The sequence below is a fragment of the Meleagris gallopavo genome, chromosome 22, assembly GCF_905368555.1.
Source record: "Meleagris gallopavo chromosome 22, MGAL_WU_HG_1.1, whole genome shotgun sequence".
Taxonomy (NCBI): Eukaryota; Metazoa; Chordata; class Aves; order Galliformes; family Phasianidae; genus Meleagris; species Meleagris gallopavo.
Window position 1 is genome coordinate 5230017 of NC_139425.1, and position 27523 is coordinate 5257539.

The 27523-nt window shown below is 53.6% G+C and overlaps 4 protein-coding genes across 14 annotated transcripts; 1 reads left to right on the forward strand and 3 right to left on the reverse strand.

The window, feature by feature from the left end:
• Nucleotides 1-1592: 1592 nt before the first annotated feature.
• Nucleotides 1593-9522, reverse strand: BLCAP (BLCAP apoptosis inducing factor). 4 transcript variants are annotated; one of them, XM_085241211.1, is made up of 3 exons: nucleotides 9239-9522; nucleotides 9070-9125; nucleotides 3140-3224 (listed from the first exon to the last, which is right to left on the reverse strand). In XM_085241211.1, the coding sequence occupies exons 1-3, from the start codon at nucleotides 9505-9507 to the stop codon at nucleotides 3211-3213; spliced, it is 339 nt and encodes a 112-aa protein (XP_085097337.1). In that variant the 5' UTR covers nucleotides 9508-9522; the 3' UTR covers nucleotides 3140-3210. The 4 variants fall into 4 exon arrangements, with proteins under 4 accessions (XP_085097336.1, XP_085097338.1, XP_085097339.1 ...); XM_085241210.1 differs by lacking the exon at nucleotides 9070-9125 and having other exon boundaries at nucleotides 1593-3224; nucleotides 9239-9256; XM_085241212.1 differs by lacking the exon at nucleotides 9239-9522 and having other exon boundaries at nucleotides 1593-3224; nucleotides 9070-9206.
• A 589-nt stretch (nucleotides 9523-10111) lies between these two features.
• Nucleotides 10112-16017, reverse strand: PIGT (phosphatidylinositol glycan anchor biosynthesis class T). Its single transcript, XM_010722342.3, has 12 exons — nucleotides 15813-16017; nucleotides 15372-15549; nucleotides 14466-14593; nucleotides 13320-13420; nucleotides 13101-13187; nucleotides 12699-12786; nucleotides 12526-12623; nucleotides 12138-12303; nucleotides 11833-12033; nucleotides 11124-11289; nucleotides 10907-10990; nucleotides 10112-10604 (listed from the first exon to the last, which is right to left on the reverse strand). Exons 1-12 carry the CDS (start codon nucleotides 15976-15978, stop codon nucleotides 10352-10354), a joined length of 1716 nt encoding a protein of 571 aa, XP_010720644.2. The 5' UTR covers nucleotides 15979-16017; the 3' UTR covers nucleotides 10112-10351.
• A 1154-nt stretch (nucleotides 16018-17171) lies between these two features.
• DBNDD2 (dysbindin domain containing 2) lies at nucleotides 17172-23722 on the reverse strand. The gene is made up of 4 exons (XM_085241222.1): nucleotides 23566-23722; nucleotides 19099-19254; nucleotides 18487-18630; nucleotides 17172-17762 (listed from the first exon to the last, which is right to left on the reverse strand). The coding sequence occupies exons 1-4, from the start codon at nucleotides 23606-23608 to the stop codon at nucleotides 17557-17559; spliced, it is 549 nt and encodes a 182-aa protein (XP_085097348.1). The 5' UTR covers nucleotides 23609-23722; the 3' UTR covers nucleotides 17172-17556.
• On the forward strand, nucleotides 19786-27505 carry TP53TG5 (TP53 target 5). 8 transcript variants are annotated; one of them, XM_085241219.1, is made up of 6 exons: nucleotides 19786-19964; nucleotides 20960-21073; nucleotides 24809-25898; nucleotides 26508-26573; nucleotides 26656-26792; nucleotides 27038-27505. In XM_085241219.1, exons 3-6 carry the CDS (start codon nucleotides 25704-25706, stop codon nucleotides 27315-27317), a joined length of 678 nt encoding a protein of 225 aa, XP_085097345.1. In that variant the 5' UTR covers nucleotides 19786-19964; nucleotides 20960-21073; nucleotides 24809-25703; the 3' UTR covers nucleotides 27318-27505. The 8 variants fall into 8 exon arrangements, with proteins under 8 accessions (XP_085097345.1, XP_085097341.1, XP_085097342.1 ...); XM_085241220.1 differs by lacking the exons at nucleotides 19786-19964; nucleotides 20960-21073 and adding an exon at nucleotides 23665-24601 and having other exon boundaries at nucleotides 27038-27326; nucleotides 27406-27505; XM_085241215.1 differs by having other exon boundaries at nucleotides 19786-23140.
• The last annotated feature ends 18 nt before the right edge of the window (nucleotides 27506-27523 follow it).

Below are 27523 nucleotides of genomic sequence, written 5' to 3' on the forward strand. Positions count from 1 at the left end.
TGTGCCAGATCCCTTCTGGGCAGTGCCTGGGCTTCGTGGGACCTGGCACCGCTCTGCTCTGAGCCCCGTTGCTTTCCTCATCACTGCACGGTCCCGAGGGCAGGCAGGGACTGCAGTGCTGGAGCCGTGCTGCCCTCCTGGTGGGGTGGCTCTCAGGGAGCAGCGTGATGCTGCTCTGTAGCTGGAGCAGGCACTGCACTTGTGTGGGCTCTGTCCAATTTGCAGCACACAAGCTGTGATGATGCTTCTGGTACGCGGTCGGGTTTGACCTGTTCTGCAGTTGTAGGCAGGTTTTTTGCAGTCTCTTCATAGAGGATGAGCTGGGGATCAGGGCATTAGCATGGGATGTGGTCCCGGCTGGGTTCCTGCTCTACCTCGGGCTGTCTGTCTGACCGTGATGAAGTTGCTTTAATTTTCCATCTTCAAAATGAAGATGGTATCTCAGCTCTCTGAAGCGTCAGATAGCACTCCACGATGGCTTTGTGCATATCAAAGGGCTCATCACTATATTTGGGGAGGGAGCACCACGAAAAGCACGCTTCTTAAGCATTGGGTCGAGATCTCTGCCGTCGCCTCTGTCCCTCTTTTGAAGTGCTGTGCTCCCCACGCCAGGCCTCGCATTGGGGAAGCCGCAGCCGCGTCCTGGGTCGGGCTGATGGGCGAAGGCAGGGCTTGCCTTCACCCAAACTGTCTGGCTTTGTGGCTAGGATTTATTTAAATTGCAGTGAAGTGCAGCTCGGTTAGTTAGCAACTCAAATGGACTCTTAGAAGAGATGACTGCATTAGTTTAAATAAAACAATCCTCATAGCTTAAATAAACAAAACTTAAAAGCTGCTCAGAGCACTCCAACTGCACTGCCATGCCTTGCCATGAGAGGTGTACCTTTCCCTTCTGTTTATTTATGCTGTAACTATTGGCAGCTACTGGGATTCCCCTCGCTGCTCGGTGACAGAGCTGTCCTGTCTCCTCTCGGTGATGTGGCAGCACTTTTAAATGTAGAAACACTGATACACGTTGGATGCTGTCCAACTTGGACTCAGTGGCCAGGAATGAGGGCAGAGGTTGGTTTTGGTTCCAGCAGTGCGTTTTGGCTCCCACGTGTGCTGATAACTGCGAGGTGCTGCTGACTGCAGCCGGGCACAGCGCTTCCGTGACTCCATCTCAGCCAGAGCAGAGCTGTGGGCAGGGCAGGGGCTGACACAACGAGGCACAGCACTGGGCAGCGTGGGATGGGCTCACAGTGCGTGTCTGCAGGGAACAGTTCCCTGCTGGGGATTAGGCTGTGAGTTCTGTGCCTCAGTTCCTTAAGCTGCAAGGAAAGGAGAGGAATCTGTCATAGAAGTGCAGAGATGCAGCCAGAAGCTACCTCCTGTACTGTGTGCAAAATGAGCTTGTTTTGGGAACTGCCAGTATGCTCCTTGGCTTGCCCAGGGTTAGGTTAAACAGTTAATGAGGAGTCAGTACTGGGAGTTACAGGGCAAATGGGCTCTGCCTCTTGCTAGAGACGCTGGCATTACTTGGAACAAAACAATTCTGAGCTGCATGACTGCTGGGCTAAGGCATCTGTGACAAACAGTAGTCAGGGCAGTAGTCCATAGACCAAAGTTTATAAAGCTTTATTAAACATTTTGAACAGCTGTGCAATGAACAAACAATATTCTGGAAGTTTCACAATTTCATAGCCTGAACTTCCTTGGGACAGCAGCAGCCACTTCTGCTGCATTACCCTTTGAGATCGAAGATGAGCAGATGGCAATTGAGGGAACTCTCAGACAGTGTAGTCAATACTTTGTGTTGACTTTAGTTTCTCATAAGCAAGCTGCTGCCCCAGGGAAGGCTCCCCGACAGCCACTTCAATGGAGAGTACTGTGCAGGGCAAAGCTCTGCACAGCGGTGCCTGTGTGCAAGCAACCCACCACCACCCAGGGGAGCCAGGGAGAGGTCAGAGGAGTACCCAGTGCCTCCATCACCAAGCCACAGCATCAGCACCTTCTGTCACCATCAGCCTGAGAACAGACATTGAAAATCACTTGTCCACTGATGGCATCAATGGCTTCAGGCCATGCCTACACCTCAGGATCTTCTCTTGCTCTGCCCGCACCCAGATTTTTGAGCCACTGTTTAGTTTTCTCAGGTGAGGTTCATACAGATTCTGAAAAATTCCACATCTTGTTGCAGTCAATAATTTGGTAAACCCTGGAAATCTAGCAGGGGAAGAGGCAGTCTCTGCTGCCTGTGAGGCTTTATAAAAGCAGCAGCGTAACTGAGGCTTTCAGGCTATGATCTTGGAGCATTAGTAGTTTAGAAAGCACTTGGGCAGTGCACACATCTCTTTGGCAGGCTGAGCAGGAGGAGATGACTCAACTGCCTCTGGCTCCAGCAGCTTTTGGCCAAGTGCATCTGTGAGCTGTTGAGCTGTCCCTTGATCAGCAAGGTGGGAAGGCTGGCTCCCCACAAAGTGAAGGATGGAGAGGATCCTGGAGCTACTTGAGCAGAATCAGTGTTAGATCACCGTGGCCAACAAGAGAGTGACACACAACTCCACCACCATGCAACAGTCAGAGGCCAACAGCTCTTTCCTCCACCAGTTCTCAGTTAGGAGGGCTGGTGTCCATTCCCAGTGATATGGGAAGGAAAAAAAATTTCTGCTTCTAAAAAAGCAGGTGGCGCTGCGAGAGTTCACACAGTAAACAAGTCAAATTTCACAGGCAGAGTGGGAGGGCTGGTCAGGAATTTACCACTCTAGTCCACGCATACATTACAGGAAATAGGCTGTTTTTACTTCAATCACATGCCTAACACACCCCCACCCTCTTCCCTAGACCCTCCCCCCCAATTAAAAGCAAAACCAGAGCTGTCAGCAAACTGGAAGATAATAGTTTTCTAGGTGCCCACTATACTGGGATCGTGAGCTGATTCTGGCAACTGGGATCCAGTGCAGTGATACAAGAAGCAGTTCCCCCAGCAGCTGTAGCAGATGAGGAACAGAGCTGCCAGGAAGACCAAGGCACAAATTGTGCAAGGTTTCCGTTCCAGGAGGAAACTGAGCAGGTAGAAGCCCATGAACATTGAGTGACTGAACCACAAGGCTGGGTTAAGGGGCTTGGGGATGAGCAGGACAGGCAGCAACCACTGAAGGCAGTACATCGTGTCTGGCTGGCGGGGCCTTGTGGCAGCAGCAGTCAGGTGCTTCAGTCTCCAGCAGCTCCTCAGGTGGGCTGTCCTGTAGGAGGGAGGTTAAAAAGCCAGTCAGACAATCAGCAAACAGTTCAACAGTAGCTCTTCTACAGCTCACTTAAGCGCCCTATGCTGCTGATGTTTCAACTCCTAGCACTAGGTAGAAACTTGGTAGAAGCTCTGCTTTCTGAAGCCCACAGCTGGGGATGAGATTCTCTATTGCTGATATAGAAATGTATCCCTTATGTGCTCTGTTTCTTAGGCTTTTACCCTGGCTAACAATTGACACTTTTCTTTAGCACAGTGCAGAACACAGAAAGGTGGAGGGGGAAACAACAGAAAGAAAAACAGGCAACTGCAGCCCTTCCTACACATGTATTTATCCGAGGCTGCCCAAAGCCTAAAAGTGATGGGAAAAACAAGCAGTTGAGTGGTAAAACTCATAGGTGGTACAAAGGAAGGGGAAAATGGCAGAGCTGGTGCTTAGCCATGCTTATAGGAAGTGTTGAGGACACAAACTGCTTCCTCCCAAGCACAGACCCATTCTAATATCTTAAACAGCAAAAGAAAGAAATAATCTAGACATGCAGCTGCCCAGAAAAGCACTGAGTGTCTGTGGTGCAAAACAAAGGGGAGGACAGTCCCTGCTTAAGGGATTTATAATCCTTGCCAATCAGCTCAAGTCAGATAAGACAAAGTATGCAAATGAATCAGAGAGGACAATCTCAAAATGGCAATTTTCATAAGTGCAGTAAACACAGGATTTCCTCACTTGGATTATTACAAAACCTTGTGGACGCAGTGAGCTGCAAGGGCTGCTAACCAGGGATGGCAGCACACCAGAGGTCCAGAAAATACACTTCTATCTTTAGCAACTAGATCAACTACACTGTGCTGTTTTGATTTTTATTTCTAAGCAATTCAAGCATACTCATTCAAGAATTTTAGAGGGCTTCAAAAATATTAAAATGTCCTAGATATATTTTTACCAAGACAGAATTATTGAAAGAGGGCAAAAGAATGGAGTTCAGCCATCTAATATAGCAGCATTAGAAGATATAGATATTCTTGGGGAAAATAACAGACAGGATTTCCTTCAGTTTATGAAGCATGGAAAAAATGAGATGGGGTACATGGGGGCATCTAGCTTACTACCCTGGAAAGGAAAAATTATACAAGGGGGAGTGCTGAAAGAGAGTAGAGCTTGGGAAGTGGGTTCTTCCCTGTTATCCTATGGTATGTCATGGTGACATGCAGCCAACTGAATGAAGCAGCTGCCAGCCAAGGCAGAGAAGGAAAGGCAAGAGGACAGCCCCAGCCTTGCTCCAGCCATGCAGATCCTGGTCAGAATAAGCTTTTTTCTAGCAATCCTTTTATCTGAAAATATTCAGCTGGGCAGTACTGTCAGAAGGATGAAGGGCTGAGCTGAGCCTGTTTGGATTAGAGCTGGGGGTGTGGGAAGGTTAGAAGGATGAAAGAGTGATAAAGTAAACAAACAGCACATTCCTTGGGCTCCTGTTGGCAGAAGAAGGGATTTCCTGGCAAAGGGAGAGGGAATGAGGGAGTGCACAGAAAAGCCAAGAGAAAACCACACGTGATTCTCTTCCAAACCCCCACTGAGGTCAGACCTGTGTCTCACAGCTTAGTAAGCTCCTTGGTACCAAACAGCTCTGGTGTCAGAAGCAGGAAGCACGCTGCCATCCACTGTGTACCTAGCAGCAGGATCTATTTTAATGTTAGTGAAAAGCAGCACGGGCCAAAATCTCCAGGGCAAACAGATTAAGAGAATTTGGGGGAAGTACGTTTTTCTGGCTGTCCTGCTAGAGAGTGCTCTCCTACAGAGAGGACAGCTGGGGTTCAATTAGGCAGCCAAAGGAATAGGGAAGAAGTTATTTTACGTTGCAGTGTTGCTAAAGTCAAGTTGAAGGAATAAAATCTCAGTGCTGGTCCTATCTTATGCAGCTCATCTCCTCGTATCTTCAAGAGCAAGTCTAGTCCCACACCAGTTTTCCTCCTCTGTGAACTGGGAATAACAATTACTCATTCCATAGCAAGAAATGCTGTCTGCTGGCCTCTCTGAATCAGTTAGTTACTTCTGGAGAAAAAGGTACTGTTGAATCATTAGGTAACTTCTTAACTGGGAATCATTCTGAGAAAAGATTTAACAGAGACTTGAGCAGATAGATAAATGAGCCCCATTACCCCAACTTCTATTTCCTGTACTGCTTAGGCAGAGATCACGTTGCTTGAGTAAGTTGTACTACATCAGTGATCTCCAGTCATCCTCCTGAGTGTTCTCTCCTTAAAGTTTCCTGCAGTCTCTTTCCCACTACAGACACAGGTCTCAGACCAAGTTAATCATTGTTAAATATTGGTACTTCCTGGAAGAGCCAGCTGCTTGCAGTAATCAGAAAAACCACTCTGCAGAACAAAGAAACACTTCATAGTGTGTGTCTTTACTATGAAGTTTTATGTCAATGCCCTTCAATCTGCAGAACTCTTACACTTCAAACAAATGTAGACGTTTGAACAGTTAGTCTTGTATCTGTAGTCAGTTTGCTCTTATTTTCCTGTGCCTCTAAACTATACACTAGTTAAGGGCTGAAAAAAACATTGTCTATGTGATCCCACAGCTGATCCTAGATAAGGTAACTGCTACTTGAAACTTTCACACCCCTGTATTCCTCATGGGATTTTCCACAATTAAGACTCCTGCTCTTCCCCACTCTTCAGTGCAGAGTCCTTCACATTGCTGGCAGAGGAATAAAGTTTCCTCTTTCCAAGCTATCAATTCTCCTCTTGCTGAGGGTTTCCTGCAGAGAAATGGTGCCTCCCATTGTCAGCTCTTCACTGAGCAGGGAAGTATCACTCTCTTAGCATCCGGGATAGGAAGTCCCCTCTTGAAGCTGTAACAGCATGCAGATTATGCAGATTCTCAAGCTATAGTCTGCTGGTGAAATTTGCAAATGAGACATTCCTACCTTGCTTTCTTTGTCCCCTCCTCATGATCCAAGCAAAAGATTGCCATGTCCCAGAACAAATAATTACCTGTCATCCAACAGCACTTCTACCAGCACCCTGTTTCACAACGCGCCCTGCTTTCCCTCAACCAGTTGCTCTTGTTCTCCCCTGCCTGTGTGACTCATCTCGTTCTTTAGCAGCCTGCTGTCCTGCTATCCTCAGGAGTGCTCAAGTCATCTGACTTGGCGGCTGCTGAGTTTACCATCAGTTCCTCTTCATGCACCACCTCGGGCTCCTCCACAGCAATCAGAGCCACACCAACTTGCTCCAGCCTCCTCGGCAGCACAGCACGTGATGCTCCTGCTGCTCTCCCCACAGCCAGCATTCTGGGCTCCCCTCAGATCTCCAGGCACTGCTGCAGCCTCCTCCCTAACGCTTCCTGTAGTGTGGGGAGGTTCCCTGCACACTTCATTAGTAAGCAAACACCACGCTTTTCCACATGCCTATTAATCAGTTTCCACTGAGTCCTTCCTTCTCTCATCTTCCCTCCCTCCCAAGACCATTCAAATCCAGCAGTTCCTATTGGCATACGTTTGTGGAGAAGACTTTCAGATTCCTATGCAGGTGTACAGGCACACCTTTCCCACCCAGAAAGAAAAACAAAGCATTAATTAGGACAAGTCACAGGATGGCCCGGGTTGGAAGGGACCTCAAGGATGATGAATCTCCAACCCCCCTTCCACACGCAGGGCCACCAACCTCCACATTTAATACCAGCCCAGGCTGCCCAGGGCCCCATCCAATCTGGCCTTGAACACCTCCAGGGACGGGGCATCCACAGCCTCTCTGGGCAGCTGTTCCAGCACCTCACTGCTCTCATAGTAAAGAACTTCCCCCGACATCCAACCTAAATCTTCCTTCCCTCAACTTCAAATCATTTTTCCCCTTGTCCTGCTGTTACCTCCCCTTTCACAGAGTTGATTCCCCTCCTGTTTGTAGGCTCCCTTTAGGTACTGAAAGGCTGCAGTGAGGTCACCCTTCAGCCACCTTTTCTCCAGGCTTTACAAGCCCAGCTCCCTCAGCCTGTCTTCACAGGGAAGGTGCTCCAGCCCCCCGATCACCTTTGTGGCCCTCCACAAGTCGAGTATTTTGCAGTGGATTATTTACGTTCTGTATTCAATTCACGTGAGGAGCTAGCAAGGTGTTCCTTGGGATTCCACAAGCTAATCCAGAAATTGTGAGGCTGAGAAGTGCTCATACCCAGCAAGTCTTCTGTATCAGTGTGCCAGTACTGAGTTAATATCTTTCTTGAGATAACTCCTTAAGCAGTCCATTTATCCCTCTCCCAGGAGCTCAAATTCCTGCTTGGGAACTAAAAGCCACATATCTAGATAAAAATCTCCCAAGTTAAAGTGTGTGTATACTTAAAGTATGCCTCAGGGATGTGCACTGAGTTTGCTGTGCATAAGGCTCACCTATAATACAGTTTGCTTAAAACAGTTCAAATCCAGAACGTTGCAGCCACGCAGCTTTAAGCTACGTGTGTGGGCAGAGCTTCCTGCTGCCAGCAGGAGTTTAAAACCAATTTGCAAATACTGTCCAGTGTCCAAAACAACTGCTAAATACAATACCTAAAGCACGGGGGGCAAAGAGGTGGAGGAGCTATTAAGTGACAATTTTTTTATTATTATTATTTTCAGCTAAGAAAAACAGAAGTAGCCCAGCACTCTACATGTCAGTGCTATCTCTTAAAAACAGACATACAGAACAACCAAGAACCACAACTGTTCAAACTTTTAAGACCTATCTGTAATATCAGAGATTTAATGTCAGCTTTTATGTGTCGGCTTTTTCTGTGTTTTTTGTTTTTTGTTTTTTTTTTTTTTTAGTTTATCTGCCAGTATGACTCAGCTGGAAAAAGTGAGCCTTCCATTTCTGGCAAAAGCCTTATGCCATTCTTTGATAAGTTCATGCCTTGGAACACTTGGTGGAGACTCAGAAATGGTGCAATAGAATTGCAAACGCTTTCCAAAAGACCAGCAAATCCTTGATTAATCAAGCCTCGGGGGTTACAAAGTGTTCTGGTTTCTCAAGCTAGAGACAATCCACAGCAACACTCCTTTCATGGAAAGTGCAGACATCTGCTCAGACACTTGTTACCATTTCCAGGGCTGCTCTCACAGCTTCGTTACTTCACTGGGGAATTGATCAGTGTCCGGTTACTGCACAGACCTGCCTGCCTGGACAGCAGCACAATTAAAGCCAATATAGAGCCGATAAACCTCTGGATAGGAGAGAGAGGGCGGCAGGGCTGTTTTTCAGAGCGGGAAACCACAGAATCAGAACCTTAAGTCAGTTAGCTCTACGGTATAGCTAACATCAACAACTGTCAAGTGCTGCTATTTTCCTCTGTACTCAATTATCACTGGGTCTTATTCTCCACTTCCTTGGCCTTAACTTGTCAATAACCGTAACATTCCCAGCCTATTCCACGTTCCCTAAAGAACATCATTACTTTTCATTCGGATCCCCTCAGCACTCTTTGTGCCTCTGACACCACGACGTGCGAGCGTGAATACAGGGCTCAGATTTCTGCCTCGCAAATCGAGGCAAACCCACAGCGCGTTCTGCGGAGCCGTGACACACAGGTTGAAAAGGCAGGAGCCGTTCCATCGGGACAGCGTTTGTAAGATGGGTTGTTTTGGCAGCGGGCTCCTTTAGAGTTCAGTGCCGGAGGGCCGCCCGGCACGGCTACGGGGAAAGGGGGGAAGAGAGCGGCGTGGGAAGCAAAGGGCTACGCCGACGGCGGCCCGATCCCGCCGGTGTCGCGGCGCTCCTCCGCCTGCCCTCCCGCCCTCTATCGCCCAGCTCCGGCCCGGCCGGCGGCGCCTCCCCTCCCCCGCGCGGGGCCCGGCCCGGCCCGTACTCACGGCGCGGTGCCGCCGCCTCACGCCGCCATCCCGGGGCCGCCTCCACGCGCCGCGCCCTGCGGAGGGATAGGAGAGGAGAGGCCGATTCGGAGCCGCGTGCCGACGCCCGCCCCGAGCCCTCTCCACCCTCCCTCCCCGCCTACCCCAGCCCGGCCCCGCCGCCCCGCACCGGCTCCGCCGCGGGCCGCGCTCAGGCGGCGGCGGGGGCAGCGCGGCCGCTCCGTCAGGCGGCGCCACGGGCAGCCGCGTGGGGCGGGAACTGCGCATGCGCGGCAGGTGGCGGAGGGGACTGAGAACACTGCGCATGCGCGGCGGGTGGCAGCGGAACTGAGAGCACTGCGCATGCGCGATGTTGTTATGCGCGTGGCTACGTTGGTTGACCTGCGCTTCTGTGCGCTGCTGGCGTGAGTCGTTGAGGGGCTGCGGAGGAGCGAGCATCGCTGATATGGAGGGGTGAACTGGAGCTGTGTAGAAATTCTTGTGATTTGATAGCGGCACTGTCCCAGGCCACGCTACAGCACGCGTCCTCCCACTGCAGGGTGCCAACGGCAGCAAAGCTGGAGCGTGTGCTGTGCAGAATGGTGTCCTGCTGTGTGCACACTGTGCTGCTGGGCACTGCTGGGCAGACGCGTAGAGATGCACGGATTCAGTATGAATGGTGCCTGGGGGCAGCAGAGGGGTATCCTGTGCTGCAGTAAGAGGACAGTGGTTCAAAATCTGCCAAGTGAGGCTCTGTGTGCTCATGGCTGCTCTGAGCTGGCAAGTAAACCTTGGGGGTAAAAGAGGGGACAAGCAGGCAATTTAGTGCCCACAACTGATGGTTCATTTGCAAAGTGGCTTAACTGTGGTACAGGCTGGAAGGAGGGCACTGGAATGTGGCATTGTGGCAGAGCAGGTAGCACCACCTCTGATCCCTGTGCTGCCTTACAGCTCTCTGCATCTGCTCCCACTGACTGCAGCACTTTGCTACGGCCCCGCAGCATACGGAGCTCCCTCTGCCTGTGGTGTCAGGAAACAAAACCAAAGAGGAGCAGCACAAATGTACAAAACAGCTCAACTTTACTTTCAGCATAATTCCCAGCACATAAGTTACCCCTTCTCCCAAACAGAACACATTTCCTAACCCCGTACAAGTGCAGTTCAGTAGTTAACGAGCTTAGAGCTGCTTCCCACCTTAATTACAGAAGCGATCCCTCAGCTTGTAGGACCCAGGAGAGGGATGCAGGCAGCAAAGGCAGGAGACAGCAGGGCTCTGCTCCTCCCAAGGCGGTGCCTCAGGCTCTCAGATAGGCGGCACACCCCTGAGCCTGCGGATGACATTGGCCAGCCGCTTGGCCAGCCCTCCACGGCTCGGCTCCTCCACGTGGAATGTCCTAGTTAGCAGGTTGTAGAAGGAGCCGTAGCACACAGCCACCACCGTGCATGTCAGGCAAATGACATTGTAGGGCATGCTGAAGTCTGGTGTTGGCAAGTTCACCAGCAGTGGCTCCGTGTACAGGCGCAAGAAATAGCTGGAGCCATCGGAGGAAGGAAACCTGGAGAAGGGAAGCAGGAGAATCAGCCTTTGTGCTGTTCAGCCCCGGGCCTGTGTGGTTCTGGAAGTGCTCACAGCCCCTTAGGGTCAGGCTCTCCTGAAGACCTCTGAATCCCATAGGAAATCACAGAAGAGGCGGTGGGGACCTACACCAGCAGTTGCCTCTTGTAGCTGCCTCCCTCACAAGGACTCCTGACACACCACAAACACCCTCCAGAAGCCCTGAGATTTTGTAGGATGGTGAAGCCCAGCTGCAGCAGGCCTGCAGCACATTCCCTCTTCCCAGCAGAAAGGCACACTCACAGTGAGGTGAAGAGTGGGCTCTCCTCCACATTCACATCCTTCATTGCGATGACACTGGGCACCAGGGCACTAAGTACAGATGAACTAAGAAGACAAAGGATATATTGGTGTCAGTCTTGCCAGTGAAGAGAACAAAATTTCTTCCCACCCCAGAAACCCAGGCAGCAAGTGCTACACATAACCCGGAAGGGGATGAGAAGCCGAGAGGTGCCTTTACCTGACATAGAAGCCGTGATTAGGGTCAGGCGGGTACTCTGTCCACTTCAGTAAGGCCCTCTCAAACTGGATTGTGATCTTGGTGGCAGAATTGGCTGGAAGCTGGATCAGCATTTCCAGGAGGTGAGGTCGTTTCCGGTCCTGGGCTGGCTGGTAGTGAATATAACCTAACCCCAAAGACACACATCAGTGGCATGGGCTTGTGGGGAGGAAGTGTGGGGGAATGTCCAGCCTCACACTGCCCAGAGATCTCCACGGAGTGAGTAATTTTGCTTCCCCTGTCCTGGGAAGAGTTTTTCTGAGCAAGTGAAGATGCACAGGTAACAAAAAACATGTTAAAGCTAAATCTGGCTGGTCTTCAGCAATGATGACCCATGAAAGTCAATGTTCAAAAAGAAAGGTAAACATGTAAAATGTAATCAAGTCAACAATTTTAAATTAAGGTTCCTTTACTACCCAAATCAATTTGCTTTGGTTCAGCATCTTGCTGGATTATGAAACACTGTCCACATGACTCTATAGAACAGACTTATTAAAAGCAAATCTTGAGCGGTAGACTGAAGGCTGGGAAAACACCATAAGATGTTTTATTTTCCAGGCCTGTTACCCAGTTATTGCTAGGTCAAAGGGAGGGAACTAAACCATCTCTGGAATGTGCTGCTTGTGCCAAGGGATTCAGATGGAATATGCTGCCAGGAATGTCTACTTACTTGGCTTGTTTTCTTTTCCCTTAGTTATGATAGTCAGAGTGTGCACATAGAGTCGCAGATACCATGGCACAGTCTCCAGCAGGATCACAGGGAAAGCACGGTATGGGTGAGTGTTGTAGATGAGGGTGCTGATTTCTCCAGTCTGCAGCCCATACCCACTTACATAGCGCTGAGCATGCATTATGGGTGTTGACAGTTCCGCTGCAGAAAGGAAAAGGAAAGAGGAATGAGAGGCTGATGACAGGAGCTTTTGGGCCCGGAGCCCTGGCCAGCAGTGCAGAGGGGATAACACTGTGATCACTCACAGCTGTCTTCAGGCCGCTTCCACTTCAGCTGCACATTGAGGCTACGAGATGTATTGAAGAGCACAGGGCTGAGCAGGTCATAGACTGCATAGGTTGTCTTGTCTCCTTGGACAATTGCTTCGTGTACAGATGTTGGTGTGGGGGTCACTTCCAGTAACTCTTTTTCCTGAGAAAGCAAGTGGACCATGAAAAGAAAAGTTCCTCTTGAAATAAATTGTGTTGCTGGGCAAAGCCCCACTCAGAAGCAGTCAGCCTGAGCTTTCCCACCCAACAACCAGGTCAGCACACTTGCTGACACCTCTGAACTCAGTCCCTGATATAAGAGGCAAGAATGCTCCAGTGCCACTGAACTGAGAAAGCAGGATGCTCCCTCATCCATGCGTGTTACCTTGTTCTTAGGAGAGATGTCAACGTAGACCTTGCTCTCTGATGCCAGAGGACACGCGTCAGTAAGGGTGCGAGAGAACATCTTAAACAGGGACCAATCTGTGGGAGGCAAATCCAGTGATGGATGGTATGAGGTGGGCTGTAGGAAGCACAGCGTAGTGGTGCTGAGCTTACCTTTCTTTCCTTGGCCACTGGTAAAGCTGTCAAAGACCACAGTGAGTGTCTGCCTGAGCTCCCAGGAAACAGCCAGGCAGGAAGCATCCTGTGGAAGAGACAGCTTCAATTACACCTTCTGGAAAGGCAAGACAGAAGGACTGCAGGAGTCCCATCAGGGCACACATGATACTGCAGGGGAGGTGGCCAAAATCATGTCACTGAGCAGAGTCACAACAACAAGGCTACTAGTTTTCCCTTGGGGGTGAGAAAGCTTCCTACAGCTCAGCACTGGTGAAAGCTTGCTAAAATTGAATTCTCCTCTGTTTGTAGAGCACCAAGTGACCACGAGACACGCCGCTCTGCCCAGCTGCTGGAGCAAGGAGGGAGGAACAGGAAGGAGCCACTGAGCTTGATGCTTACCCGGCAGATGGGGCGGATGTGCACTGCCTGCGAGTGGTAGCTGCTGTGGAACAACCGCTCAGCCTTGAGCAGCACAGCCAGACCAGCCTGCAAGGGGAAGAGGAAAACTCAGTCTGTGGTCTGCTCTCTGCAAGGCTTTGAGACTTCCTTGTGTACATTACCGAATTGCATCTAGCTCCACAGAGCATAGCCCAATGCAGGAACAGAACTGGCCATTACCTTTGAGCCACATGGCAGCAGCTTCTTCCAAGGTGTGAGGTTCTCTGTGCAGACCACCTCCCGGGGCAGGACAGCATATCGCAGGAGACGGTGATCTGTCCCTGTGTAGGGAAGTGGAGAGTTAGCAGTCTGGGAGTGTTTAGCCTGGAGAAGCGGAGGCTCAGGGGACATCTTTTCACTCTCTGTAACTCCCTTAGAGTTGGGGATCAGCTTCTTCTCCCAGGTAACAGCAACAGGACAAAAGGAAATGGCCCCTTGTGCTAGGGGAGGATCAGATTGGATATTAGGAAGAATTTCTTCTCAGAAAGAGTGGTTAGGCATTGGAACAGGTTGCACAGGGAAGTGTGAGAGTCCCTATCCCTGGAAGTGTTTAAGGAAAGTGTAAATGTAGCACTTAGGGACATGGTTTAATGGGCAGCATCAGTGGTAGGTGGATGGTTGCACTAGATGATCTTCGAGGTCTTTTCCAACCTTAATGATTCTATGGTTCTGCTGCAGAAGCAGACCAGTTCCATTCTCTAGTATACCTCAGAGCCCAGCACCCTTTGAAGGTGCCTAAAATGCCACAGTCTCAATCAGGAATAGATCCTACTTGTTCAGAGTGATTTGGAAAGACTAAAGTAAGGGTATTTATCTCTTTGCAGATTTATTTTTAGAATGCCTTAAATCCTGCAGTTCTCACTGGATGCTTTGTAAAACATGTTTCAGAGATAGCTAAGGGCTTGCAAGCACTTGCCACGTATTTATTTTGGGTTTCCTCTGCACAAATATAAGCTTCAATAGTAGGGATAGGAAATGCTTCCAGCAAGTTAACAATCCCCACTGTACATATGTCTGTATTCAGATACGGCACTGCCAGCTGCTGGAGTAAGGTTAGCTGACAGGAAACAGAGTGGGAACACTTGTTCTCCTGAGTGAGCTAGCACAGCACCAGCCTCTCTGATATCTGTTCATGGACACAGGATTTCCCTTTCTAGGGATATCTCATCACAGCGACATCAACTCAGGAAAAAACACTGCTAGTGCAGGAGTCCCTGCAGGACCTGCACCCAACTGCCCCAGTGTGTCATGGGGGTAATAGAACTAAGGCAAGGGACAAGAGTCAGTGCACAAAGCCAGCCCTTCAGGTGTGTGGGTCAGGCTCACCATTGGCTACACCCAGGGGTTTGAAGGACGCTGTTGGAGTGACTGTGTTGGTGGAGTCAATGAAGTTCAGAGAAGCACAGAATATTCCCGAGAGGATGTTACTCAGTTCTTTCCAGGCTTTGTCAACACTGCATGAGAACAGACACCAAGGATTACTCATTAGCTTGGAGCCTCAGAATAACAGATGTTAATTCAATAGCATCCAATAACGTACTGCAGTGACCACGCTGGCTTTCAGGAGCTTTCAGGTTGTAGGTCACTTATTCTCCCCCCCTCCCAGTGGTTTGTTCTAACGCATGAGATATGAGTGTTTACTGCAGGGGCAGTCGCTGGGCTGGCAGTGAGTGGTATGTAAGGCTAGGGAAGCAGGGAGCAAGTGGTGGGGGCTGGATGGGGCAACTTCAGGCAGCTTTCAGTGGGATGGCAGAACAGAGAGCTCTGTGAATCCACACTGAGCTGCTGCAGCCAAGCTAGAGGGAATGTGAGACAGGGAATGGTGACAGTGTATAGGAGTCAAAGGAAGTGAGTCATGGGTGAGAGCTTGGGGTGTAACCCTGCCACCACAGCCAGAGCTTTGTCATCACAGATACAAGAGGGAATTGTTCTCTGAGTGAATAAGAGTTTTCTCTCTCTGCACCATTCTGCTCTTCAGACTGAGCACAGGTCCACTCTGCTTCTCCTTACAGCTGCTCCCTTCTTACAGACCCTTCACTCCAGCCGACGTCAAATCATTTCTAGCTGAAGGCGAGCCCCAGCAAGCAGTGCCTTTGAGGAGAGGAGGCTATGGGTGGGATGGACACCATGCTGCAGGGACAGATGTGCTGCCTTGCCCTCCAGCTGCAGCCCTGCATCCCACCTGGCCCAGGCTACAATCCCATAGGTGCAGTGGTTGCTGGAGGTACATACTCAGGGACGGTGTCCTGGAACCAGACCCAGAGCTCAGCGCCAGCAGGGGCCCCCAGGGGCGGCTGCCCCCAGCTCTGGGTACTCCAGAAGCCCTGGGTAAGGGCGAGGTGCAGCTCCCGCACGCCGTGTGCCGCCACCAGCTGCCCAAGCGCCTTCGGGAAGAGCCTGTAGTGAGAGACTACGGGGGTGTGAGTGCCGTGACGTCACCGCTGCGACACCGCGCCTCCGCCTGCTGACGTCATCAACCCCATGTAATCACGCAGCCCCGTTCCCGTGTCACCGCACCCCACGGCATCAGCACCGAGCAGCCTCGCCTCCCTTATCGGCACGTGACGCGACACGACCTTCGACCCCGCGTGACGTCACCACAGCACGGGCAACGTCGCACGCCCTCCCACGTGACGTCACACCTGCATCTCCGACGTCACCGCGCCGCCCTACCTGCCCCGTGCTGCAGGTCGGCGTCCCAGCGCGTGCGGAACTGGAAAACGGCGGCCACGTCCCCCACGGGCAGAGGCCGCAGCAGCAGCTCCTCCCGCAGCACGCCCCGCGTCGTCCCCTGCCCCAGCCCGGCCGCCAGCAGCAGCACCAGCCCGGCCGCCAGCATGGCCGCCCGCCCGCCCACCTACTTCCGCTTCCGGTCCTGCCGCCCAATGGCGCCCGCTTCCGGCTCGCGGTGGAGGTGCTGCCTTGTGTGCCGTGCCGTCAGCGCCCGTCTCGTTGCGCCTGGCCCGGTCAGGCAGTGAGTTGTTGCCGGCTGCAGTGGCGACGGCATGCATATAGCCCGTGTGGCAGGAGCCTGGGTCCTCCTCTGAGAGGTCTCCTTTGCTCCTGCCGTCTGTGGACTCTGCGAGGACTGTCCTCAAGGCCCAGCGCTGCCCTCACTGCCCGCGGCTCCCTCTCCCCAGAATACCCCTCTGCTCTCTGTTCTCCCTGTGAGTGCCCACTGTGTCTGTCCTGCAGGCAGCGGAGTCCTTTGGGAATGGGCCCATCTGCACACCGCTCCCATCTGCTAATCTCAGGAGGAAGGCCATGCTGTGACGATGCTGGCACAGGGCTGTGATGGAGCTCCTCATACCAGAGATGCGGTGCCCTCTGTGCAGGGCTGCCTGCCTGCAGCATGGCAAGAACGTTCCCCTGGGGAACAGCTGAGTACACGGTGTTCCTAGATCCCTGTTGCTTATCTCCATACTCTTTCACTTGTGGGTTGACTGTGGCTCTGCTGATGCAGCAGAGGCAGTGACAGCACTTTCCCAGCCTACATCTGCTGATAGAGGTAGTAGGCCCTGCCTGTCCTGGCTCACAGGAAACCAGTGAGGCAAGCTGCAACAGGGCTCCGCTGCAATGGCTCCTCCTGCGCTCCTCCAAATCAGCCTCCAGCCAGGATGATGTTCCTGTACTGTGTTCCAGCAGCAGCTGATGCTGTGTATGCTGATGGACTCTGTCAGCCAGTTTGCATAGGAAATCATCCTGGTAGTCGCAGGTCACCAGCAAATCTCTTGAGGTCACCTGTGCTATGCTGCAGCCTCTGGCTGCTTGCCTCATGGATGCAGCACTTCATGGTGACCTGCCCACCCACACATGACCTGCTTTGCAGAGAAAGCAGAAGTTTGTGCTGCCTGTTCCCTGCATGCAGGACTTCACACTGTGCTGGAGCTGGGATGCATAGCAGGAGAACTGTATTAGTTTGCTCCCAAGTGGCACTCCAGCACACTTGCTTTATAACTCTCTCCCTCCTGCAGTCCCCACCTAACCTTCACCCCAGTGCTGTTTTCTCCCAGTAACACACACACCCACTGCTTGGTTAGATAGGAGTGTTATTTCTCTGTATGCCGTTGTTAAATGCTTGTCTGGATAGGGTGCTTGTCAGTGGGACAATGGGAGCTGGGATCCCAAGGGATGGTTTCTGGGAATGGTGGGGCTGTGGGATGCTGAGCATTTGAGGGGAATGAAGCAAGGGAGTGTTAGCAGTAAAGCCTGAAGAGTTAATTTTGGGAGCCTACAATACCCCTTTGCTTCTCCCTTGCATGCCAGGAGAACCTGCAGAGGGAGAGGAGGGGAAAACTATCTCTCCTCTCCTGCGAGGCAGCAGTCCAGGATGGGGTTTACTGAGTGCCAGCAGCTTTCCTTCCTCCAGGCTGGCAGGTCCATCCAGAAGAGGCTGGGAGTAGGGCAGAGCTGGCTGCTAGCTTCTTGCTAGCTCTTTAGGACTGTCCTCCTGCAGGTCCTCCTCATCTGACTGCACCACGGGGGTCTCAGCCCCCTCCTCGCTGGTGTCCAGGCTGTTGGGATCCGTGGAAACTGAGGACGTGGAAGAAATGCGTGACTTGGTCTCAGCTGCATTGGGCACTTGCAGGGTGATTTCCTCTTGGCACTGGCTGGCATCTGCTCCTGGAGGAGAGAGAGGTAAGAGAAGAAAGAAAAAAGGCTTCTGGAGGCTTCTTCCCCCCGAAATTTCAAAAATAGCACCCCCGCACACACAAGTTATTCATCTGTAGGCCACATTTTCTCCTTCACCCCTCTTTGGGGTGCTGTGGGATCTGTGTGGCTGCTGTAGCCATTCCCCATCTCACCCCCCTGGCTTGGCTCTGGGCTGTGCCTTGCATTCCTTCCCCATTTTTGGTAGTAGAGCCTTCTCTGTCTTGTGTGAAGCACGGCTCAGAGCCATGCTGTGTGAGGCCATCAGCTGCAGTCACAGGATGTGCTGGGGAAATGTCTGGCTTGGCCTTGGTGACTCGCTGCAGTACATGTGTGTGGGGAGGAAGATGCTGGCATGCGGGGCTTTCCCTGTAGGACTTCTGCCCAGCTTTGCTGCTAGCTCATTCGGCTGTCTGTGCTTGGGCTCTCTTATCTTCTGCAGTGCAATATATTTACAGGGTTTTTACCTCTGGGCTGCGGAGGTGGATAGTGGCATGGACTAGCCCAGGGTGAGGTCTTGCCAACCTCATGGTAACCAGCACCAAGTGACTGTCTTTGTATGGAAGATGTGTGTATGTGCACATGTACAAGGAGCACTGGGACAGGTCAAGGTGGCCAAGGCTGAAGAAGCTGGTGGAGATGCTGGAGGCAGGAAGAGCTCCTGGTCTGGACCACAAAGGGCTCAGACTGCTCATACCTGTCAGGGGCCCAGAAACGCTGCTTTCCTCTGTCCCACAGGCCAGAAACACATCCACAGTGTCCTGGTCTGACAGGTCCATCATGTCCATCTGCTCCAGCACGTCCACATTCACCTCCATGGAGGAAATGCTTCCCAAAGGGGCTGCAGAGACAGAGGTCAGCAAAAAGGTGAGTGCTAGTGTCAGGCAAAGAGCACCAATAGCCCATGCAAGCCTGTCTGGCCCATGGATTTCATGAAGAACCCCAAAATGGGAGGCCAGCCTTGCAGTGGAGAACCAAATTGCACCTGCTGGAAAGAGGTCCACATGAGAATCACATTTGCTTAAAAACATCCCCTGGAAAACTCTGCTGTCACTGCAATCCCAGCTCCAAACTGCTGTCTGGAGGAGCCAGTAACTATGCAGGCAGCCAGCCTGGGTACCCCAGTTCAGAGCCTTTGTTAAGTGGAGTGAGTAATCCATATGCACACCCACACGCAGCATGTGTGGCCCTGTCTGTGCAGGACATGCTGTCCCTGGCTGCCTTTAGACCGGGGACATCCTGCCAATCTCTAACCTGTACCTGCTCCCTGAAGCATGTCTAGCCCTGCTCCACTGCCCACAGCACTTACGTCTCCGATGCTCCAGCTGCAGGTGAGACACAGGGAAGAAAAAATCCACTTCATGCTGGAAAACCTCCTCAAAGAATTTCTGCCGCTCCCGTAGTTTCAACTGCTGCTGCTGCTGCATCTGCTCCGCATCCAGGCTGCGCTGCCCCGGCTCCATGTCTGGGGATGAAGGCAAGGAGGGTCAGGCCAGGCAGGCTGACAAGCCCTTCTGCCCGTGCCTGCTCACTCAGCACTGGGTAGGTGGTTCTCTCTGCTCTGCTTTGCTGGTGCACATTGATCTGGTCACTATGAATGGATGCTATGTGCAAGAGTGGCAGTGGCACTTGCCATGCTGGAGCCTCGGCTTTCACTTCTGAGTGTTGGGAAGCCAGGAGCTGGGAGCTCATATGCTGTTTTCACTGCTGCTGAAGTAAATTATCGTGGGGGAAAAGGGTGTTGATGTGAGATCAGTCATTTTAAGCACATGTTTAAAATTCATCTTTCTTGCTGCAAATCAGCGTTGTCTGTGAACACTGACATGCAGGGGAAATTCCCTGGAACAAGAATTGGCATTAGTGCTCCAGGCTTCCTGGGCTGAGGAATGCATAAGGAATAAAAAGCATTAGCAGCCTTGTTACCCCTGCACACGCTCACTCCCACTGCCACCCCTGCCATAAATACAGCCGCACCCACGCTCGCAGGCTCCCCCACTCACATCCCCTACTTGCACAGCCAGCTTGGCTTCTGCCTGCACAAACATTTTCATTCCTTTAATTCCTCCTGCAGTTCAGCGCTGGTGCCTGTGTCCCTGGCTCACATGGGAGTGAAGAAGCCCTTGGGCAGTTGTTGAAGGAAAGCAGCAGGGAGTTGTTGCTGCATCCCAGGACCTGGTACGTCCCTTTTGGGTTGGGTACCCACAATGGCGAGGACCCAAATGCCACAGATGAACCATAGCCAGTGGCCCTGGCTGTTCCCAGGCTGGTGTTTGACCTCAGTTGTTCCAGATTTCCTCCCTGCAGCTCTTGGCCCAGCCAGCATAAGGAAAATGTGATTACTGGAGCAGGCAGTGCAGTAACCAAGGAAACCAAACAAACATCCCCTGCTCTGTCTGAGCACAGCCCAAACCCTCCACTCCTCGGGGTGGGGTGAAGGGAATCAAGCAGCAGGCAGCGCCCAGCATCCCCTCCCTGTCTGGGAGCAGCAGGGGCAGGGACAGCAGGTGGCTGTCAGCAACGCTTAGTGGCAGGACGCAGACTGGAGGGAGGTGGTGGGCCTGGTGTGTTATTCTGGGGATAAATGTCACATCATCTCAGAACTCTTTTAGGGCTTCTGTGCCCTCTGCATGCCATTCTCTGGGGCATCCTTTTGCTGAACCATGTTCTGCATGCAGCACAGAGCACTCAGGTCTGGTCATAACACACTTTCTGTAAGCAGCTGTGGTCTTCAGCAAGGCAATGCCAGGACAGCAATCCTGGCTGCCTGAAGGGGCCTTTGCTTTGCTGTCTGACCACTGGGCAACCATACAGGTGTAGAGCCCAGGCTGATAGCCGTGATGGCAGAAGCAGGGTTCAGGTTAAGCTTTCATAGCTGCATCCCAGTGCTGCTGCTTCATAGGGCACAAGGGAGTTTTTTGCCTTACCACCTGCAGTAGGGCCAAGCAAAGAGTAAGGAAGCCAGGGACAAGGAAGGGACTGGCTGACCATGACACTAATTACAGAGCTGATCCCACACAGCTGTTGGAGTCAGCCCTGTCTCTGCCAGGCCAAGCGCTGCCCAGCCCAGCTGTGCCCCATCTGTAGCAAACAGCCCGTGCATCCTGGGATGGGGGGAGTCTGTTGGGCTGCTGCAGGGGGCTGGGCTCAGGCTGTGCTGGTTTTATACTCAGTAGGAAGAGGCAACCCGTCATCTGTCTACCTCATTGCCTTATTTCAAGCTCCCAGTTTGGAGGTATGGACCAGCTCTCTGTGCAGCACCTTCCCAAAGGTACCCTAATTTCAAGGTAAGATGGAGGGTTTCTAAATCCTCACGCAGTACAAATACAAAATAAATCAAATGCCAGCAGGTGCTGCCTGTAGTGCCACGAGCTCGGCTGATCCTTGCCATTCACCTTCCCACTGCCCCTCTCTTCCCCATCACGACTGATACATGGGATAAGGGCACGATGGGGTCAGCCAGGACAAGTGCTGGTGGCAACATTCCTGTGGTGCACAGAGAAGGCATGCCAGGATTTCTCTTGTGGGAAGAATTAGCCGGACCTGTTTTTTTTATGAACTTGTTTTTGAGCACGAGCTGGGGTGCTGAGCACGAGCTCTGAGCTGCTATTATGTGCATAACACAGCAGCTGCACAGCTCAGCCCTGCCTGACCCGTGACCACGGTGAGAGTCGGGGATGGAGCCTTCCCCGCCTCCCAGGGCTCTTCCAGGCACACAGGGAGCAAACAGCCTCACTAGTGTAGCTGCTCCCCAGCAGTCCTGGCTGGAGACATAAAGGAGAGCAGCGTTCCCTGCCGCTGCCCTTCGCCATGTGACGGCCGGTCATGCTCCCACTGTCAGCGTGGGGATTGTCTCATCCTGCTGGCATGTTCCCACCGAGCGACACGTTCACATGCACAGTGCGGCCCCTGTGCTCCGCGGGGGATTTGTCAGTACCTGCTGGTGGCCTGGCTTTCATTACTATTGTCATGGTTATTGCTACAGCCTCTCAGCCATGGGACCAGAAGCTTATCTGCATGCACAGCCAGGCCCTCCCCGATGGCTGAAGCTCGGCCACGAGCACCCCGCTGCCCGCAGATCCTTCCGGCTCTCACAGCTCGCTGGGCTATGCGAGGGAAGGGAGAGCTCCTGGGATGCTGCTGGCATGGGGTGAGGGCAGAACGGAGTTCGAGGGAGCACCGGCTGAAAAGTGCCAAACCCTCACTCAGGCTGGGAGCAGAACGTGTTGCCGTTGCCTGGCTGTGTTTCTGTGGGAAATGGACACGTTTTGCATTTCTCCTTTTCCTGCAGGATCTCAGTACAAACCCCCCTCTGGGCCCGTGAATAGAAGGGGTGTATTTTGGGCTAGGAGAAGGCTTGTTAGTGGAGGCACAAGGCCAAATGGGGGTGGGGACGGCCTGAAAAGCTGAAAAGAAGAAATTCAGCTCTTCAATTCCTTGCAGAAATTTCAAAGGAGCTGAGATTATTTTTCAGTAGGGAAAAAAGGGGTTGAGGGGAGTTCAAATGAGGGATCACGCCAAGCATGGACCGGTTCCCTGCTCCCTACAGAACAAATGAGTGGGAACAACCTAGCTCAGCTACCTCAGCCCTTCTCCCTGCACTTGCCCCGGACCAAAATCTGACCCTGCACCTCTGGAAAGGACCGGGGCACCCCCAGCTGCCAGGCTTGCAGGACACGGGGAGACTGGAGCAGGGAAGATGCAGCTCCTCGACTGCCACAGTATCCTCCAGGCAACCCTGCACAGATACGGGCCTCTTCTTGTCGGCCCTGCCCCAGCAAAAACATGGCAGAGCAAGGGTAAGTCCCAAGGGCTCTCTGCTCCTTTAGCCTTTGGAGAAGCAGCTGGAGTGGAAAGCTGGGAATGCTGCAGAGAAGCGTTCAGGGTCATGCACGTGGAAATGGGATACTTGGACACCGTGGCCGCCTGAGCATGAATTCCCTGCACTGTCCCTTCTCAGTCAGCTTTCCTGACCTCGTGTTGCAGCAAAGCAAAAAATAACCACAGCCTTGGTGAGAGGAAATGCACCAGAAGAGTGGAAGGGAAGCGGTGGTTTTGGCAGAGCAGTTCGCTGGGAAAAGCGAGGAGGGGTGAGACGGGGAGGACACGGCACTTTATAACCCCTCTGTGCAGCGGTTTCATCGCCTGCACTCCTCCAAGTCATCTCCAAATCTCCTGCGTCTCAGCACTAAAAATATCCCTGCCGCCCAGAGCTCTTTTACCCAGCAGAGGCTGTGTCATAAGACCCTGCTATTTACGGGGCCCTGATTCAATTCTTACAGCTGCGGGAGGATGAAAAAGCCGGGAGGGCAGCACGGCGTGCGGGAAGGGAAAGGCTCGGCGTGCAGGCGGGGGTACGGCTCCCAGTCGTCCCACACCGCTGTTCGCGCTTTGCTCTGCTCGCTCTCTTCACCCTTTAAACCCTGCTGGTGCGGGGGCACCTGGTGCTCCGGGGGGCTCACGGACAGCCGCCTCTGCTCCCGTCCTGCGGCTAACAGGTCCCCGAACTCAGTCGCTTCCCAAGCAAGTTCTCCCACTGCGCATCCCCATCCCGGGCTCGGGGCTTTCCACGCATCCCCTTTCCAAAGCAGCCGGACCAGCAAGCCGCAGCTGCGGGGCGAGCCAAGATTTGGGGTGGTAGGAGTTCGGGGGGGGCATCGCCGCTCGGCAAGCAGCCACTACAGCACGTTACAGGGCAGCGGGAGGGGATCCCACCCTCCCGACCCCGCTCCCCCGCCCTCCGAACGCTCCCCCGCACTCCGCCTCGCCCAGCACTCACCGGGCAGCCGCCGGCTGCGGCTCCGAGCCCCGGCGCCCGACATACGGCGGCGGCTGCTGAGCCCGGGCCGGCTTCAGCGCGGGGCTGCCGCTCGCCCATGGCCGCGCTGCGGGGCGGTGCTCGGTGCTGCGGGGCGGTGCCAGCGAGCGGGCGGTGCGCGGAGCTCGGGGGGCTGCGTGGGTGCCGGAGCCCGGCGGGGTCTCTGCGGGTCTGGCTGCCGTGCGGAGGCCCCGTTGCAAGGGATGAGGATGCACGCTCTGCTCGCTGCGTCCTTTATTATTATTATTATTACTATTATTATTACTATTATTATTACTATTATTATTATTATTCTCTGGCTAAAAGGAATCGCCGGGCGTTGTTTGCATCCTTCTGTTGTCTTTGCTGTCTGCCCCGCTTGCTAGAAGCTGGGCTGAGCTGGAGACCTGTTGCCTGTGCTTCCCACAGCTGCTGGTGTCACCTCGTGCAGGTGATGTTGGTGACAAGGGGTGAGCTTTGGTGTGGATGTGAGTACCTGCAGGCTTGGCTTGCTTCCAGCCCACACCAGGCAGTGTGCCCACCCTGTCAGCCGTCCCCGCTGACCCTTGCTGCGAAGGCAAGAGTAGGGCCAGGGAATGAGCTCAACTCTGTGCTATGTGCAATGTCTGCACCCACTGGCACCGCTTCCCCACCACGGCACACTGAGGCTGCTCCCTTGCTCAGGACTCCCTGCAGTACCCCAAGGTCCCTGGGGCTCTGTGCTCCCCATGTCCCCACTCCGGGCACAGCACTGGTGGTGCTGAGGGACCCACATGCAGGCATCCCTATGCTCCATCCTGCCCGGCTGGGAGGGGGCTGGGAGCCATGATATCAGCCACCCACAGCCTGACTCATCCCAGCTCTCCGGCACAAGCAGTGCAGCTCAGCAGGGCACTCATTTTATTCCAATTAAACTGATAAGGCCCCACGTAATGATTCTCACTCGTGACCAAATGTGCCTGCTCCCGGCCAAAGGGCAAGAGGGAACACTGAAGGTGATGGAGAGTTCCCACTCGAGGTAGGGAGCTTTGAGAACAAACCTCTGATTGATACCCACAGGGATGGAACATCTCTGCCCAACTTGTGCTGCTGGGGCAGGCCCATGGCATTGTCCTGTGTCACTAGGACTCACCCTAACTACAGTGCCCTGGTCCCCAGGAGGTGTCCCCAGGAGATCCGGGTCACTGGCCCAGGTAGGGAATGACACATCTTCTTTCCGGGACAGAGAACTCAGCTCCTGCCAAAAGTCTCCAGGAGACCCAGCATCAAAGTGTGGTCGTCATCAAGAGAAAATGCAACGTGACTTGTTCCTCCTGCTGCTCCCGGTCAGGTTTCTCCCTTCTATTACAGGTTTGCAACAAACAGGAGGTGAGTCAGGGCGTGTGGGGCGGGAGGCGAGGATGGAGCTGGGGAGGGAGCAGCTGCACAGCGAAAGGTGAGCTGGTGTTAGGCAGGTGAATCATTCCGTGGGGAAAATCGATCGTAATCCTCACAAGCAGCGCTGGCAGTGAGGCACAGCTTGGCTCGTTCGGTAAATTGCGGAGCAAAGAGAAAAACAAGGCAAGGCTTTTTTTTCTGAGGCAATAAATTGCAAGGGAGCAGCCTGCGAAGCTGCAGCAGCCGCATTCCCTGGGCTCCTTAAAAGGGAGATTTTAGTCTGGGACAGCAGGGAGAGAGCAAAGCCATAAACACCCTCACAGGAATGTGGCTGCTGAGAAATGAGGCTCCCACAGCACTGGGGGGAGCAGGGCCATGCTCTTGGCCGTGTCCCCAGGTCTGGTGGTCCCCAGGGGGCTCTGACCTAGCACTGTGTCCCTGCATCCCCAGGTCCATGCCATGCAGACATCCTCATGGCAGGCTGGTGGCATGGGATCTGGCAGAGCCACAGGGCAAGGCGTGGCTGCTCGCATCAGTGACTGCCCTGTGCATTTGGGTAGGGGGTTCCCTTTTTACTCTTTTAATCTTTTCGCTCCCGCAGGATCTACAGACTGCCCCTCAGGGATACTTGTTTCTGACGTAGCCCTGCACTTTTCTCCCACACCAGCATGTGTTGCATTTCTGTTGAAGCCAGCTGGCAGGGATGGCTGCATGGATGCCCAGATTGGAGCCACTGACATTGAATGGGCTGCCAGAGCTGGGGGAAGGCATGGCTCACCGCGAGCCCTGCAGCACTGGACCTGTCATTCCAATGTCACCACACAGCCTCAGCCCCAGGGAGCCAGGAGACACTTGGCACAGGCTGGGGGCAGCGTGGAGCTGGGACAGAGGCTAGTGTCCAGAAGGACCGCAGAGAAAGAGCCATCCCAACATGCAGGGTATGACAAGCACACTTTGCCACTGTGTTCTTCTCACCCTTAAGCCACTCCATCCCTGTACCCCTATTGAGCTCTCCCTCCATCAAGCTGATCTCCCACTGAGCTGTCTCTCTATTGATCCATCTCTGCCATTACAGGGCTGTCCCCATTCTCTTTGCACAGCTGGGTGCTGGGACTGGAATTCTGGTGTCACAGAACAGTGAGGTCACAGCCCATGACACTGTGGCCACCAGCAGTGCCAAGAACAGCCCCCAGCACCTCTCCCCACAGCTTTGCATTGCCATCTGAGGCCCCAAAATGAAATCAGCTGCACCCCAGGAGGTACAACCCTGTGGCATGGCACTGCACTCCCTGAGCCACCACCACGGGGACATCACAGGGAGGGGACCCTATCAGAGGGGTTGGGGTCTCCATGTGCCTTTGGCAACACCATGAGCTGGGAGAAGGCCCCACTAATTGCCCACCCCTTGCTCAAATTAAGCATCTCTGCTTGGGGTGCTGCGTCTCCAAGGAAGCCCAGGGCATCCCAGTGAGATGATGCTCTCTGGGATGAGCTTGGTGCGACCCTAACTCTATCTGTGACCCAATGCTGTTTTCTCCCCCTCTCAGGCTGGAGACCCCAGGGACAAGCCCTGCCTGCTGTGCACCATGGAGCAGAAAAACCGCGTCTGGAAAGTAAGGGTCCCATGGCATCACCGTGGGGGCTGCGGGGCATGGGATGGGCTCTGAGCCCTACCCCTGCCCTCCTGCCCCACAGACACTGAAATCACTGACACTGCTTCGGCTGCTGAAGAGCACAAACCGCAGGGTGCAGCGGCTGCACGCAGTTGCTGTGCACTGCTGGCGCTCGCTCACAGCACAGGGGCTGCCCGGTGTCACGTCACTGCTCCCCAGGTAGGTGAGGGTGCAGAGCCCATGCCCCAGCCCTGCTGCTCTGCTGGGAAATGACTACAGCAGGATAGAGCCCAGGGGTGTGAATTTGGGGTGGTGCGGGGAGGGTGCTGGGTTTGGCCTTAATGGAGGTCTGCAGACAGGTGCAGCCCATTGGGTGCACTGAGCCATGACCCAACCACACCTGGTGCTGGCATACAGCCCCTCTGGGCAGCACAGATGCAGGATGCTTTTTGGTCTGGACTCAGGGAATGTCACCACCTGCCAGAGCTGGAGGAGGCTGTGGACAACGCTGAGACCAGCTCGACCAGCAGCACCACGGATGCACCAATGGAACCAGAGACGAGCCCACCACCAGCAGCTGCGGAAGCCAAGCAGGACTTACTGGGGACCCTTCCCCAGCGCTTCCACATGCCGGCCCCCAAAGTGCTGTGCCGGCCTTCAGCCCAGCGCTGGGTCAAGCCCTGCTGCACCCGATCCTGTGGAGAGAGCCTGGAGCGCACGCTCACCATCCGCTACCCCCGGTGACCACCACCGGTATGAGCACTGCCCTCGCTGAGCGAGGCCATCCCCCTGAGCTCCAGCACAGCTCGTCAGCTGCTGGCTTTGCTTTCAGGGCTGCCTGAGGAGTTGGAGAAGAGCTGCCAGGAGACCTGTGGGGTGATGCACTCGGCCTCCTGCTATAAATAAAGGGGGTGGCCTACGCCTTACCAACACTGACTGTCTACCTCAGA